The 16,697-nt window shown below is 37.0% G+C and overlaps 1 protein-coding gene across 1 annotated transcript; it reads left to right on the forward strand.

The window, feature by feature from the left end:
* Positions 1–8,822: 8,822 nt before the first annotated feature.
* LOC113327921 lies at positions 8,823–12,730 on the forward strand. Its single transcript, XM_026575036.1, has 7 exons — positions 8,823–8,871; positions 10,777–10,865; positions 10,951–11,268; positions 11,401–11,568; positions 11,751–11,804; positions 11,902–12,051; positions 12,185–12,730. The coding sequence occupies exons 1-7, from the start codon at positions 8,823–8,825 to the stop codon at positions 12,578–12,580; spliced, it is 1,224 nt and encodes a 407-aa protein (XP_026430821.1). The 3' UTR covers positions 12,581–12,730.
* Positions 12,731–16,697: the final 3,967 nt, after the last annotated feature.

Below are 16,697 nucleotides of genomic sequence, written 5' to 3' on the forward strand. Positions count from 1 at the left end.
TTGTGTCTAATTTGATCTCAATACTATATATTGTTGGCACTTGATTTTGTACTAATTTTAATGTTTTATGTGTTTGTAGGCATTTTTTGGAAAATAAATATTTTTGGAAAATTCTGCTCAACCAGTTGATTTTTGCACCCGGAGAACACGTGTTATTCGGACTCCCATTTTTGGATTTGGGGAACCTCAATTACTAAGGGAACCTTGTTCACTATTTACACCCCACGGCTATTCGCACCCCATCTCTGGTTAGGGCGAAGCCTTTCTCCAACCTTTCAAATTCTCATGCTTAGTCTTAGGTACTTTTGATGCGTCATGCTTGTGATTTACATATAATTCTTTATAAAATCTACCTTGGTAAAGATTTAGAGTCGATGTTTGTTATTTTATGAGATTTAATTGTCCGGAATTAATAGTTGAACCGCATGAATGTGAGAATTGGTGGAATCCCGAGTCCCAGTCATCTCTTCATCCCGTCACGATATTTGTATATATTTTCCTTTATTAAAACTTAAAATCAATCCAACAAAGTCCGAGTGAACGACAACTCTATTTACCACTATTCAAAATACGATCAATTTTTGGCACTGCTGCCGGGGATTTGTTTATAGATTTGTTTTCAGGTTTAATTATATTTGTTCTTTTTACTAGCGCCGCCGTCCTTTTATATTTTGTAAATAATTTCATTTTATTTTTTTAGAAACTGTAATTAGGGTTATATTTTTGTAATATTTTTATTCCTGGAGCTTTTTTCTTTTTGGACTTTATTTTTGGACATTGGACATTAATTTTTTCTTAAACCCTACAGAAGGGTAGTTTCAAATAAACTGCACAGGGAAGGAGGCGATTACGATAATCGGGTTCGTACATGACATACGAGTCGTGGCCCGAGTCGACTTCAACGGTTCATCCCCCGTCTGGAACGGGAGGTAAGAATTCTAAACACCCGTGAATCTCCTGTCAGCGGGTTTACTGGATGATTTTGTATGCATATATGTTGAGGAATCGAATACGGATGTTTTAATTTCCTAGTAAAGGGCAAGGCCTGGCCATACAAGATAAGGGTTCGGATTTTATCACCGTTCTCTTCTTGCCCGCCTGAGGAAAACGAAACCAAACGCGAACCTAAGCCTAAAATTTTGACTAGAACGAGACCGATAGGATAGCGAGCTTAAAAGGAAAGTCATTCGAAAAATATTGGTTACTCTTTTAAGCATACTTCGAAGTTCATGATGGTTTCTGTGAGTTGAATGCGTGACTGCGCCACCTTGTAATGCGGTGAGGCCTTGGGTATCAAAGATCCACGCAGCTTCCCTCGCCTCTATTCAACTTACTTTGACTCGGATTGATTCTGGAGGGGTTTGCTTAAATTTTAATGAATTCCCTTTCGAAGGATTAGAAGCTGGTCTAGAAACAATCTAAGTGGAGCCATCATGCTTTTTTTTTGCTAGATAAAATAGTTTTGTTGTGGTCGAGTCAGCCTTCTTTGTGCTTGTTTAGAATCCCCTTGCAGTTAGGATGTCGAACTGGTATAGCCAATACAATGATTATCCAACCGAGCAACATGGACATTACTCTTTTTATGATCATAGTGTGAATAGTGGTTGGGCACGCCAACCTTTTCAAGGTTTTGGGTCATACCATGGTGAGCCCAATTACTATCTGCATGCGCATCAGTCTTACGAGCAAGAAGATTATAATACTAGTTCTTCGTATTTAGAGGATACAATCAAACTTTTGAAAAGTAGTCATTTTTATGATCCTTCAGTTCCTATTCCTTCTCTAGAAGAGTCTCTCAGGAATTTAGCTGAGTCATCACGTAAGTTAGCTGAATCGACATACAAATTAGAGGAGGTGAACAACGTAGTTATGGATGAAAGAACTACAGCAACGACTGAATCTTCTTTGGAAGATCTCCTCCATAGGTTAAGTGAAAACTTAGATCCAACCCTCAGGGACCTTTCTTTAGAAGAGACCCTTGAGAGGATAGCTGAGACGACACGTAGACTTGAGTTAGATACGAACGAAAGTATTGCTCGAAATGACTTGAATTGCCGATGTAGTGTATCCAGTAATACCCTTAAAAATGAGTTTAGTTATTTGCATAATCAATGTAGATGATGCTCAGCCATTTTCATGTTATTATAATGATGATTATGATGTGGATACTTTTGATGAAGAATCTGACACATATAGGCACAGTGATCAGGAATTTGTTACTCCAATTGAGCTTTACAATGATAATATTATTTCTAGTTCAATCCAAATAATTTTAATAATTATTCACCTATTCAAAAGGACGAGGATTTGACTAGAAGTATCCCCGTTTTAGACGACGTTGTTTTTCCTTATTACAAATCCAATGATGGTTTAGAGGAACGGGTATATTTTGAGTCTTGCGATTTAGAAACAATAGACTTAGAAAAAACATATGAACCCATCGGTATGAGTGAGGATGTACCTGACTTAGAAGAATCAATTGACCATTTTCAGGAATCTGATGACCTTGAAACTAGGGAAGTTGTGACTAGTCTTTCTAGAGACATAGAAAACTCTAAGTTTGGGGGTGACTATCATTCTCCCCGTGCTTTAACTCTTAGAAAGTTCCCTCGTGTAGAACTTGAAATTTGTGCCTCAACCATCTTACAAGATTATCTTCATTCACGTTTTCCCGAACCTAATGATGTCCAAAAAGAAGCTCAGTTGTTAGAAACCCATCCTCTGGTTGATGTGGTTAACCCAGGCTATGATACCAAGATTGACTTTGTTTTCCCACCAAAAACTTTTCTTCCAATTGTGGGAACATATGATTTTCAGATGTGTCGGTTATTAAGTTTTGAGACTGAACCTAACTACTTTAGGAGAATAGGGTCGACACATTTTCTTAAGGAAGACCACCTCTTTCATTGTGGTCAGCTGTGTGAGTCAAATCTGATTGACTTAGAGGATCCTCAATTATTTAGGCTTTTGTTATGCGCTTCTAAGTTCTTACTTGAGTATTTCCAGACTCTTCAGCCTGATCTTCAGAATGCCTTTGAGGAAATCCAACCAATGAAATTTTTTTATTTAGACCCTTTTATAGAGCCTGAACCTGAACCTGAACCACAACTAGATGTAGTTGTCTTAAGTAAGGATATGTTCGGTATCTTCTTGGTCTGTTGCAGTTTCCTCTTCTTGTGGGTAATACTTTTTGATCCGGATGACCCATAATTATTCCGGCTGCTGCTATATGATTCTACGAGGTGACTAATTCTTCCAATGTCTGGTTGAAGACTTTAAACTTAGCACTTCTTGGGAGGTAACCCATTTTCATGCGACACGGTAATATTCTTCCTTATTTCTTTTCCCTCAAGTGGTAATAGTTTCTCCTTGTTCATGTTTTTAATTTTATCTTTAGAACATTGAGGACAATGTTACATTTAAGTTTGGGGGTAAGGGAGAAACTTCTAGCGTCACATAGTATCCGGTTAGCTAAGTTTACATATTGTTTCTCACCGAAAAGATAGAAATTGGAATGCTAGAGATAACAATCTTTTGAGACATTAGAGAAAAAGACATTGAGATCCTTGAAATTCAGGAGAGAACTTGTTCCTTTTAGAGGGTAACCGTGATGGACCTAACCATCCATGATGGAAAGTCAAGTAGGTCAGGAAATGCCAGAAAGATAAAGCAACCTCACAATATAGTCTTAGTTACTGGAATACGACTCTCTCTCAGTAGAAACTTATCATCATCAACAAGCGGAGCGACATCAAAATCTATGAAGAAAGTTGAAGACGTTTAAGGTTTAGAAGCAACAATATAAAAGAATAATTCAAAAATCAAAGTTAAAGACTTAGTTACAAGAAGTTATAAGAGCAAATGATATAAGTTGTTGGAATTCATGATACCAAGACATCACAAGTTGCGAAGATCCAAGTCCTTCTCTCATGGCCATGTAAATTTTTGTCTTGTAATTTTTGTGTAAAAAAAAATGAAAAAGAAAATCATCATTACGTTCTTTTTGTTCTTTGTTCAATAAGGCCATAAGGAAGTAGAAATTTTTAAGTCAAGCAAGAAATCGAAGAGAAGAGTTAATTTTCAAGGTTCTATGAGGTTCGATAGTTTATCATCAGCAGTTGAAGACCGAAGAAGACGTCGTTTCTACTGAGCACTATGAGAGATTCAAAGAAAGATACATTTGGTTGCTTTGTTAGTCCGCTTTCAATCCGGCACAAGATCTTTCTAGCACTGGTTTAACTCATCACACGTAATTAGTCCATCTGTGTAGAAGATGTCCTATCATCTTTATCTCTCTCCTAATCTTATCCAGCTGTAAATCAACGGACGCATCTTACAATGTTTATCTAGCTGTGTAGCGGATATCTCTTTATCTAGCAGTGTTGCTGGTGTGGTTTCAAAAGAACCTACAACTTCACCTGCAAGTATACAGGGTTGTTGTAGATAGGTGGAGTAAGAAGGGGTTTGTCCTCAGGGACTTGGGTGTGTTCATGAAGATTCCTAAGCTAAATGGCAGTGACAGTGCAGTGAGAACAATGAGAAGGCAGTAAAGAGAAAAGCAAAGCCAAGAGGCAGTGAACAGGGCAGTGAAGATGATGAGTGAGCAAAGCAGAAAGAAACAAGGCAATGTAACAAAAACAGTGACAGTGACCAAAGGTCATAGGCAGTGGGTGAGCAGTGGTGAAAGCAAACAAAGCAGATGAAGGGACCTAGGATCACTAATTCCACCACTAACTTACACCATGTATTCAATGACTACATTCTTGTTCTTGTGATGACATGGGTTAAGATGTGGTCTGCCCTATGTCTAAGAAGTTTCTCCACTAGAGAAATCATCCCCAATAAGACATTGCTCCATAGCACTAGTTATCTGGCTAAGTATAACTAGTCTAAGGCTCAACATGGTCTGGTTTAGCATGATTGGTGGCTATGTCCACATAGAGATATTCTAACTACAGTGGATACATGGCATCCACTGTGAGAGCAATTTGCAGACATGCCAAAGTGATTATCTCCTAAACATTTTTAACATTCAAGAATGCATATTCACATCACACAGGATAGCAAGTTAAGGCTTCCTTAAGACCCTAGCAATTGAAATTAACACATGATAAAACTGAAATTAAAATTGGAATTAAACTGAAATTAACCCAATTAGGGGGTATCTCGGCTAACCAAGAACACCCTTTTACATCTCATACACATTCCCTTTTATAGTTTTACAAATCCCTAAAATTTCTACAAACCCTAATTTTGAAAACCCTAAATTGATTTTGGGGAAAATCAAATTTGACATACCAATGGGATGATTTCGACCCAACCCATGCTTTGTACTGGCTTTATGCTGCTCGAAATCCCCTATTCTTCGTCTTCTTTGCACTGCAAACCCTATCTTGGAGCGAAACCCTAAGCCTGCCTCTCTTAGTCTTAGCACCTATGTGAGAAGAAGCTATGAGGGAGAGAGATAGACTGGGGGGTTCGATAGGTGTCTTGGTCGGCTGGTTGTGGAGGTGGTGATGGAAGAGATGGTGGTGGCAGGACATGGTGTCTCTGCAAATGTCGGGGGAAGAAGAGAAATTTGGGGGAAATGAGTTTTGGGGAAGAAGAAGGTGGGTGTTTGTTTGGGTCGATGGGTTTGATGGCTAAGGTGTTGAGCGGGATCATCTGAAGTTGATGCGCAGCGAGGAGATACGTCGGATGTGAAGATGGTAGGTGGATCTAACGGTGGTATGAGAGATGAATCACTTCGACCGTTGGATTGTGAAATACAACAAAGTTAACGGCGAAGATCGAGGTTAGGTGCTGTGGTATTAAGCGGAAGTATCGAGATTTGATGAGCAGGCAAAGAAGCGACCGTAGGATCTAAATGTGATCTAATCTGAAGGCTTAGAATTTAGGTGCTATGGTATGTGATAGGAGCTTCAGATTTTGATGCGCGATGAAGGAGCGACCATCGGATGATGAGATGGATCCAATCCGACGGCTGAAGATGGAGGCGGTTTTGGTTACAGAAAATGGGTTTGGGTAAGGGTTTTGGGCCTTGGGTATGCCAAGCCCATATCTTCTTTAAGAATAATTCTTCCTTCTTGTGCCCATTTCTACCCTTTTGGTCTTGTGCACAACATTCTTCGCGGCTTCCTTGTGTAATTCCTCCCGGCTTTTCACTACTTTTCTTCTCTATTCCGCTCCGCAATTCATCCAGACTTTATTTATTACCTAAAAATGCGAAATTAAGTAAGAAAAAATATTTATTCTTGAAAACAATGAAAATACAGAATATGGGATAAAATGTAGAATTAATGCACAAAAGATGAGTTAAATGCCAACAAAAATATATATAAATATGCACTATTTAGCACTCATCAGTTGCAGATGTGTCTCCCCTTTTCTTTAGTCAGCTTTAGAGCTGGCACCTTTAATTTCTCTGGCATTCTAGTTACTTGGAGATAGGTTGAGAATTTGTATGTCCTCATAGCTCTTTAGATACTTGTGACCAATTAGAAGTCAAGGTTTTGTGGGTACACCTCTGGTAAACCCTCCCGAGATTAACTCGGTCACTAGGGCCACCTAGTGAGTTTGAATTTTCTTTTCTAGAACAAATTTGCTCGAGGACTAGCCAATAATAAGTTTGGGGGTATTTGATAGACACATTTTTGTGTCTAATTTGATCTCAATATTATATATTGTTGGCACTCGATTTTGTACTAATTTTGATGTTTTATGTGTTTCTAGGCATTTTTTGGGAAATAAATATTTTTGGAAAATTCGGCTCAACCAGTTGATTTTGGCACCCGGAGACAACGTGTTATTCGGACTCCCAGTTTTGGATATGGGCACCTCAATTACTAAGGGGCACCTTTTTCACTATTTACACCCCACAGCTATTCTCACCCCATCTCTGGTTAGGGGGCAGCCTTTCTCCAACCTTTCAAATTCAGAAATTGGCGGGAAAAATTCATATCTTACTCGCAGATTGGATTCGAATTTTTGAAGAGTTTTAAGGGAGATTTAATCGCTGCAATCGGTTGCAGTGGACCTGTTTGGTCTAAACAGGCTTGATATACTTGATGGATTTGATTCAGTTTGGCTTAATAATCCGGGAGAAGAAAACAGGGGACGATATTTATTACCGAGCTCTGTAAGGATTTTTGGAGAGATTTCTTCGGAATTTCACGTTGGAATGGATTGGGGTACATATGTTTCAGTGAAACAGGGTTGGTAAGGGAGTCAGATTCGTATAAAAAGAAAGATACGTGAAAATCCCATGCAACAGAGGTTAGAAAAATACTCGGTATTCTGTCTGGCGAGTTTGTGGAGATTACTCCATGCACGAGTTATATTAAATCTGGGATATTCTTGCAATGAGTTGGAGTGTGTATAGTGCATGCAAACACGTGAAGAAACAATGGGAGGAAAATAATCCCATATATGGCAAAAAATAATCTCGAATTGGTGAGAGATATTTTGGACTTATTACGCGTGATTTTATTGCTTCTGGGTGTATATATAGAGTCCTTGGAAGTCAGAAAAAGGGGATGGAGTGTTAGGGGTTAGAATACAGAAGAGAATCGGGAGTTGCAGAGCTTGTCTCTGCTGCTGCCATTGAAGAAGAAGAAGAACATAGAACAACAGTTAAAAGCAGTCGCAGAAACCGTCTATAGTTTCAAATTCAATATCTTTGTAACAGTTTTTGTGACAACTATTTCGAATTCGCAATAGTCTGTTAAGTGTTTCTTTGTAACGGTGGGTTCTGTAACAATTATAATTGTTACAAACACACTGCTTTGTACCTTTTCTCCTTGCAAACACCTTTTTGAGCGATGAAAAATTCCTTTGAGCGTGTTTTCACCATAAGGAGCTAGAACCCATCTCTGGGACGACGGACGAAGCTGTTTTTCATCCATGTGGTAATTCTATTTAATTCCTTTTTGACTATTTGCACTATTATAATTGATTAATGGTTTTTCTTGATTATTTGTGATTTCGTTTGATATTGCATGCTTAGTCTTAGGTACTTTTGATGCGTCATGCTTGTGATTTACATATAATTCTTTATAAAATTCACCTTGGCAAAGATTTAGAGTCGATGTTTGTTATTTTATGAGATTTAATTGTCCGGAATTAATAGTTGAACCGCATGAATGTGAGAATTGGTGGAATCCCGAGTCCCAGTCATATCTTCATCCCGTCACGATATTTGTATATATTTTCCTTATTTTCCTTTATTAAAACTTAAAATCAATCCAACAAAGTCCGAGTGAACGACAACTCTATTTACCACTATTCAAAATACGATCATTATTCATTTTCCTTCTTTCGCTCTTATCATGTATATTCGAAACTCCTCTTCTTTTCTTTGTTCTTTTGCTTTTCTCCATCTGTCCTTTCGTTTCTTTGCTCGTCCTTCATAAGTTCGCACATCTATTTGATTACAAGTATTTGCATCCTTAACGTCTCCTCTGATTTCACCTATACCGCTTGGAATTGGAAATCGGATACATTGATGTAACGTTGACGCAACTGCCTTTAATCCATGTACCCTTGGTCTTGCCAACAGCATGTTGTATGGAGACTCAATGTCAAGCACACACAGTGTTATCTTTGTTTCAACCTCTCCCAGTAATATTCGCATCACGATTTCTCCCTTTGGCTTTGTAATTGCTCTATTGAATCCATGAAAATTATATGGTGTGGGTATCATATCTTCATCTTCGTATCCCATTGCTTTGAATGTGCGATAAAATAATATATCAACTGCACTTCCTGTATCTATCAATGTCTTATCAATCGCCCATCCTTCAAATGTCCTTTGTTGTGCAATAATGTTTTCTCGCTCGACTGTGACCGTAATTACTAATGGATCTGTTCGCTGTAAGTTTTCTTCTGGAATTTCATCTGCCGCAAAGGAAATCTTCACCTTTTCCCATCTTGTAATGGTAATTCTGCCTCTATCGTTTAAATCTTCTTTCCTTCGTAATTTCTTTTATGAATTCTCCCGGTTACTGTCGCTTGGAAATCTGCCTCAGAAATTGATACCTTAGTTATGTTGTTACACTGTATATCTCTGCCTCTTTCTTGAACTGGTATGACTCTTGTTGTATTCATTAATATTTTATGATTCTTCCTTAGTTTCTTTTAGAATTTAAGATCTATTACCAGGAATTAACATCCAGAACTGATTTCTAGCGCCAAAAATGTAGTTGTAAGAAATCCTACGACTACACTCCACTATAACTAATTCAACTTCTAGGTAATCATTATGAATTGATTTTATTAACAAAAGAATAGGAGTGATGGAAAACTTACAACAACTCTTCTTGAAACTTAAACTCACTTTCTCTCTCTTTCAATCTCTCTTACAAGACTTGTCCTAGAATACTCCCAGAAACAATGACTCTCTCCTTTATATAAGATTTTACATAGTGGATGACAGCTAAGAATCCCTTTATTTTCGGGATCACTGTGCGACATATTTGCTCATATACAATCGCTCATCTTCGCATAATTCTTCACACTTTACCCGTGACTTTGCTGACATCATCTGGTGTGTCATCTCAATTTGTTGTGTGCGATACTCCTCGCATATGTTGTATTCTTCACTGCGCATAGTTATTAACGTGTGCGATATTTAACTCCTACAACATTTGTGAGGTTTGATCCAATAATAAGGAAGAGAGTTAAGATAGTTTCCTTCACTTGTTGATTGTGTTCCAAAGTCCTTGTTTAATTACAAAAACAAAATAAAATCACACAACTTTCTTCAAATTTGTCATTTTCTTTATTTTGCTTGCATCGTCATTCATGATCCAGTATTATTAATTTAGTACTATCGGTAGAAGAATATTTCCTTGGTTTTTCCCTGGTTCAACTAAAGTGAGAACCCATTCCTATTCTGGCATCCTAATTTACCTAGCTCGTCATAAAATCTAAGAAGGTGACAATGAAGATGAATTTGATGATGGCGATCACGGTGATGGTCGCAACGTTATGCATGCATAACGAGCATGGCCATACCACATTCAACCGTTAACGCTGAGCCTGCAAGTGCTATTCTAATCCTGGAGAGACACCCCATTACAATAACTTTTACCATTACTTTTTAAAAGCGCGTCTCCCGCGTCGCCCCGGCGAACCAATAGATTTGTATGCGGACATCGCCAAGTTTTTTTTTGCAAAGGAAACATATACATACAGCCAATGTTACAATTGGAAGTACAAAACCTGCATTTCAGGAACGGAATGGGGCATCAACCGCGTCTTGAAAAGGATTACATTCATGATGCCAACTTTGTTCGTCAAAACTTCAACTAGATTTCGTTTTACCTGTAATAACTACGTAATTAATACGAATAATCTTAATAATGCCTTAATTAATGGCCCTTAATTAATAAGATTGCTTTCTGAAATAATCCACTGGCTAATTGATGGGTGAATAACCATTAATGCAATTGGAATTCTAATTTCTGGGATATCTGTTTAAAATTGCCTTTCTTTGATTATTCTCTGTTTAAAATAGACAAATGCAGGAGGAAAATTAAAGAATATTTTTCTTTACATAACAGACAAATGCATGAAGCAATATTATAAACGATATTAATGACTATTTTCCCATAATAAGGGGTCTTAATTACGATTTTGTGACAATTCAATGAGTATTATTTAAGGGGTTATGTAATTGGTTCATGTATTGCAAAAATACTAATGCGATGATGAAGTATTCAAATGTTAGCCTGATTTTGTTCTTCTATGTCTTGGTATTGCTTTTTGTTCTTACAGTTGAAACACAATTTATAGATGTAGAAGAAGATAGAGAATTGGAAAGACAACTAAAGATTTTAAACAAAAAGCCAATTAAAACTATTACGGTAAGAGTTGCGCTAATTTTTTCTCATTTCTTTTCAAGGTTTTTCTTAAATTCTTTTGTTGTAAAGTAGATCATTCATGTTTCAGACAGAATATGGAGATACAATAGATTGCATAAATATTTATAAGCAATCAGCGTTTGATCATCCACTACTCAAGCATCATAAGATACAGATGGTTCCGAGCTCAATTCCAGAAGAAAAAACTAGTAGTAACAACATATCATCATCTATTTTTCGACGTCCAGAAATAGATACTGGGCTACAAAATGAACGATGTCCACCGGGATCAGTACCTCTCCGCAGAACAACAAAAGAAGAATTAGTTCATGCTCGATATCTTTTACAGCAGAAGAACAACTCAATTCATACAAACCGGTACACTCAGTCGCCTATGTACTATCATGTAAGTATCGTACTCGACTCCTTTTATGTGTTTCCCTCCCTTTCCGATTGATAATGGTATTAAACGGGTCATGAATATCTACCCAACAAAATTGTTTGCCGATAAGATATGTTTTATTGCCGTTGTTCGTAGTTTGTCTCGGTTGAAGAAGAAAATAAGGAAGGAAAACCATATTTTGGAAGCGTAGCTTGGATGAGTGTACATGGTTTTGAATTAAACCACGACCAAATCACTACTGCACAAATTTGGATACAAAATGGTCCACCGGAGAATATAAATAGCATAGAAGTTGGTTGGTTTGTAAGTCATCTATTTCTAATACTTATTCTATTGATATATATAAACTCATTTCGTTTTAGATAAAGTGTTACTTTTAATTTTTCAATTTCGCCAATTTTCAAATAAAAATGAAAAAGGATTTTTCCTAAAATGATGGTAATATCAATTAACTTATATTTATAATACTTTTTGCTTACTTACAGATATATCCTGAACTCTCTGGTAATAGCTTCACTCGAACGTTTGGTTATTGGACGGTATACTCAATCAATCTTTAGTATTTCCTATTAACTAAAAAATTGTCATACACTTGGAGAATGCCATATATCCTCATTGTATATGGATTTTATACAGGCTGACGGTTCCAATCAAACAGGCTGCTTCAATATGTTTTGCCCCGGTTTTGTTCAAGTGAGTAACAGGTCTTATCTTGGTCAACAAATACTTCCACTGTCAGAAGAATATGGAGGAAAAGTTTTTGTAATGACTTATAAGGTTTTCCGGGTAAGTACTGCTGAATAATTTCATTTAATAAGTTTCGTAAATAAAAAAATTTGTAACAACTAGTAAATGCATGATGATTGCATATGAAAGATGATTTTCTTATTGGATTATCTCTTCCTATATGAATTAACAGGATCCAAAGACTGGTAACTGGTGGTTTGTCTCTAACGATGAAGCTATAGGATATTGGCCAAAGGAACTTTTTACACATTTAGCAGACAACGCTTCAATTATGCGATATGGGGGGATAGCTGGGAATAAACCTCAAGCACCAGCTCCGCCAATGGGAAATACCTATTTACCTCAACTTCAGGACTACTCGAAAACAGCCTTTATGACGAGACTGCAATATGTTGACGAAAAAGGAGAAGCTGTTAAAATTAACCCAGACAACATACAAACCAAGCGCAATACGACATTGGATGAGTATGATATTTTGTTCGCTGGTAATATAGGAGGAGAATATGGTATAACGATGGCGTATGGAGGACCTGGTGCGTATGTGTCCGGAGAACCGCCAGCCGGATAATATGAGTTTGCCATTTTGTGGTAGTGGAAATTATTGAATAACCTTGGTGTTCTTTCAAGTGTTCATTTTTCCGATTGATGAACTGTACAAAAACCTTTGGTGGAAGGATTAATTAGACCACTATTTTTTACATTTTGATTTGAATTTGAATTTGCAGAAACTTAAAAAATTACTTTCTAAACGTTACTATACGTTCATTCCATTACTATGGACCAACATTACTTTGTTATTTAATGCATAATTAAAACGTACATGGTACTATATTTATTTTCAACCCTATAAAAAGGGCACGAAAATACGAACAATATATTCTCAGTGGCATAATATCCTAGAAGAAGACAATGAAGATGATGTCTACAATGGTGATCGCCGTGATAATGGCAATGTTGTTTATGACGAACATAGTGGTAGCACATTCAAACACTAATGCACAACCAGCAAGTGCTCCTTCTCGTTCAGAAACACCTGTTTACATAAAGTGTTGCCAACGCGTTTTCAAACGTTGCATGAAGGGTGGTGTTTGGGATGAACCATTTTATTCCACAGATGATTGCCATCGGTACGCCAAATATGAATGTCAGAAACACGACGTTGTTTTGAATTAGATTTTCTTGTACTCGTAATAACATATGAACGATCATTTTACGTTTAATAAGTTTATTTTTGGTTGTAGTCTCTTGTCCTTAAACCTTAACGAGTTCAGAAGAAAAGTAGGTTAATCCAACCATTGCTTGTGAAAGCCAGACCTCACAGACACATGACTTTCATATATAGAGACAAACCACGGTGGCCAACCCACGATAAGCTAAGCATTTCAGTTTGTAAACTCTAAACAGCCTATTAAGAGTTTTAGTCTTACGCATTTTCCATTGGAGATGCGGCCCTGCCGAATTAAGAAGTTTTTATGAATTAGAGGAGAAACATATTAATTTTCTTGAACCATGGCATGCCTAACTATATCTGACAAAGAGTCCTCCACCACACATTTTACGTCTGAATCAACCTCTTCTCCGAAACACGCTTCCTCCTCATTAATGCTTACAGCTTTGTAATTAAAGCAATTAATCTTCATTCCCTATAAAAATTGGATCAGAGCAAGAACAACGCATTATGAATTAAGCAGACAAAAATATAAGATCTGAAAGATCGCGATGAAGATGCATTTGATAATGGCGATCACGATGATGGTGGCCATGTTGTTCGTAATGAACATGGTCGTAGCACAGTCTAGCGTTAGAGAAGTGCCTGCAAGTGCTCCTATTCTAGGCGAGACACCCTTTTACAAAAACTGTATCCATTACTATTTGGATCCCTGCATCAGAACACGTCCCAGAGACGAACCGATAGGTTGGTGTCCTCACATGGCCAAGAAACTCTGTGAAAAGAAGAAAACATTCTTGCAATGCTACGGTGATGTTTCCGAAGGCTGCATCATAGGACGTAGTACATGGGATGAGCCGGTTATGCCACTGGATTGTCAAAAGTACACCAAGGAATATTGTCATCAATTCAACGATAGAACCACTCCTACTCCTGGTGAGACACCCTTTTACAATCGTTGTTACCGTTACCATTACACTTACTATTTCAATGACTGCAAATCAAGACGCACACCGTTTCTGATAGCTCGTTGTCAAAAGAGATTTCTTTCCTTAGCCAAGAGACATTGTCAAAACGCCAAAACATACATACAGTGTTACAATGATTATGTGGAAAGCGACATCAAATATGGTGATCCTGCGGCTCTGGTACTAGAGAATACTAAGAAACGCGCCAAGAAATATTGTCAGCTATTCGTTTAGATTAGATTTGATTTTACTTGTAGTAACTAATATACGAATAATCTTATGCTTAAGTGATTACTGTTTAATTACCATTAAAATACAAGCCATGAAATAATTTGTAGCCTTCACGCAGTGATTTGTAAAACCGATCAAAAAAAAAAGAAAAAAACAGCGATTTGTAAACGAGTTGTTAACAAATAATCTTGGTTTTATTTTCTTTCATCTCCTTCTCCTTCTTTTTCTTGGAGAACCGAAAGGTAGTAAAAATGTGATAAGTTTTCACTGTGGTTATGCACTAATTTTTGGTGAATTTTAATGTTTAACCTTGAAAAAGTAGGGGGGAAATACCAACCGATTTCAAAAGAATACGATCAAATAGGAGTTAATAGAATAGAGTTCATTGCAAAAAAAAAAGTGCAAAATTAATGGAACTATTTTCCAGCAAATGCACAATGTCTATGTTAGGATTAAATGGCCACTTGTACGAAATTAAACCTACTATCAAAATAAAAAATCCATCGACAAAAAAGAACAAAAAAAAAAAAAAAAAGAAAGAAATCGAACTAACTTCGACACCAACTTGCCTCGACAGAACAAATTACAAATACATCAATTGTAACGTGTTGAGGCTCGGATAGAACATCATTGGCTTAGAGGTCTAAAACATATGCCGGCCCGGCATAGCTCCGCCCACGAAGTCACGTGCTTAACGTGTTGCATGATGTGCTGAGTTGTGTCAGAGATTCAGATGTGTTATGTTGTGCCGTGCTAAATGACGTGCCAGGAAAAAAAATTATACCGTGATGTGTTGTGCCTGTGCTAACACACTTATTTGATGTTTTCCAAAATAATTTGGGGTAATTTGGGGTAATTTGCGTGACCTCCCCGTAAAGATTGGTAACTTGCATTACCTCTCCTACAGAAATAAAATTAGCAAAATCTCCCCTCGTCAATAATTCCGTCTATTCCTAGTTAGCTGACTCAACACTAACTTACACGTGGTTTTTATTTTTTTATGGTAATTTGTGTTACCTCCCCTGTAAAGATTGGTGATTTGCATTATCTTCCCTACAAAAAACCACGTGTAAGTTAGTGCTGAGTCAGAAAACTTGGAATAGACAGAATTATTGACCACATGAGGTTTTGCTAATTTTATTTGTATAGGAGAGGTAATGTAAATTGCCAATCTTTACAGGGGAAGTAACGCAAATTATCACAAATAATTTTTTTTTTTAAATATTTCAATTAGTATATGTATTATTATGGAAATAAATTAGCATAAAAAAAATAAAATGTCAAAAACTGGATAAAACAATGATTCTTCTATGAAATATGCATCAAATGTGATGGATTGTGTGGTATTTTATATATGGTATGGTGTGCTTCGCGTTAAGTGTTGTGTTGTACGGCATGATGCGCCGTGTTGATGTGCCTATTTATTTGGTACAACACACCACATTAATCTAACGTGTTGTGCTGTGTTGTGTTGTGCCATAAACATGCTGGCCCGGCCCAATCTTCACCTCTTGTTTAATTGTTTTAGTTGAATTTGTAAAACTTACACAGTTGGCCTTCATACGTTGCTGTACATGCAGTCATGCATACGTTGCTGTACATGCACCCTTATTCATTTGTATCGTACGTCTACCATTATTTTGTTTAATTAATAACCAAAACGTATCTCTTTCCATTTCGATCCTTTAAAAGGGTCCATGAAATAGCCAGAACAAAATATACATTATCAAGCAAAAGATTTAATATTTACACAGAAATGGCGATGAAGATGAATTTGGCCTTGGTGACCATGATGATGCTGACAGTGTTGTTCGTAACAAACATGGTCGTAGCACAATCTAGTGCCAATGCAGAGCCTGCAAGTGCTCCTATTAATCACGCACAGACACCCATTTGCAAACATTGTTTCCGTAAGCTTTTCAGTCGCTGCATCTCGTCCTCGGGAAGTATCTGGGATGAACCCGTTGCAGGTTGGTGTCGTAGGTTCGCCATGGAATACTGTCAGAGAAAGGACATCACATACGAACAATGCTAGGATTATTTTATCGAATCAACTATCAGAGGGCATATGTGGGATGACCAGTTTTATGGAAGAAATGCCCAGAGTTGGCCAAAAATAATTGTCAGAAATACAAAATCAATCTAAATTAGTTTTTGCTTTCATTGTTATTGCAAATGAATAATACTAATAATTTACTTTTGTTTGTCTAAAACTCTAAGCATTTGTGAACTTTGATTTTTATGAGTGTTAGAGATAAACCCAAAACAACCCCAATAAATCTTTTTGTTTTAAGTTAGAATTATGTTTCAGGAAAAAA

The sequence above is a fragment of the Papaver somniferum genome, unplaced genomic scaffold (assembly GCF_003573695.1).
Source record: "Papaver somniferum cultivar HN1 unplaced genomic scaffold, ASM357369v1 unplaced-scaffold_107, whole genome shotgun sequence".
In the NCBI taxonomy this organism is placed as follows: domain Eukaryota; kingdom Viridiplantae; phylum Streptophyta; class Magnoliopsida; order Ranunculales; family Papaveraceae; genus Papaver; species Papaver somniferum.

Excerpts from the sequence above, each read along its gene's own strand:
- LOC113327921 (XM_026575036.1), top strand. The coding sequence starts at position 8,823 with ATGTTTTCTCGCTCGACTGTGACCGTAATTACTAATGGATCTGTTCGC. Across the intron at positions 11,569-11,750 it reads GCATAGAAGTTGGTTGGTTT|ATATATCCTGAACTCTCTGG; the intron begins GTAAGTCATCTA and ends GCTTACTTACAG. Across the intron at positions 12,052-12,184 it reads TGACTTATAAGGTTTTCCGG|GATCCAAAGACTGGTAACTG; the intron begins GTAAGTACTGCT and ends ATGAATTAACAG.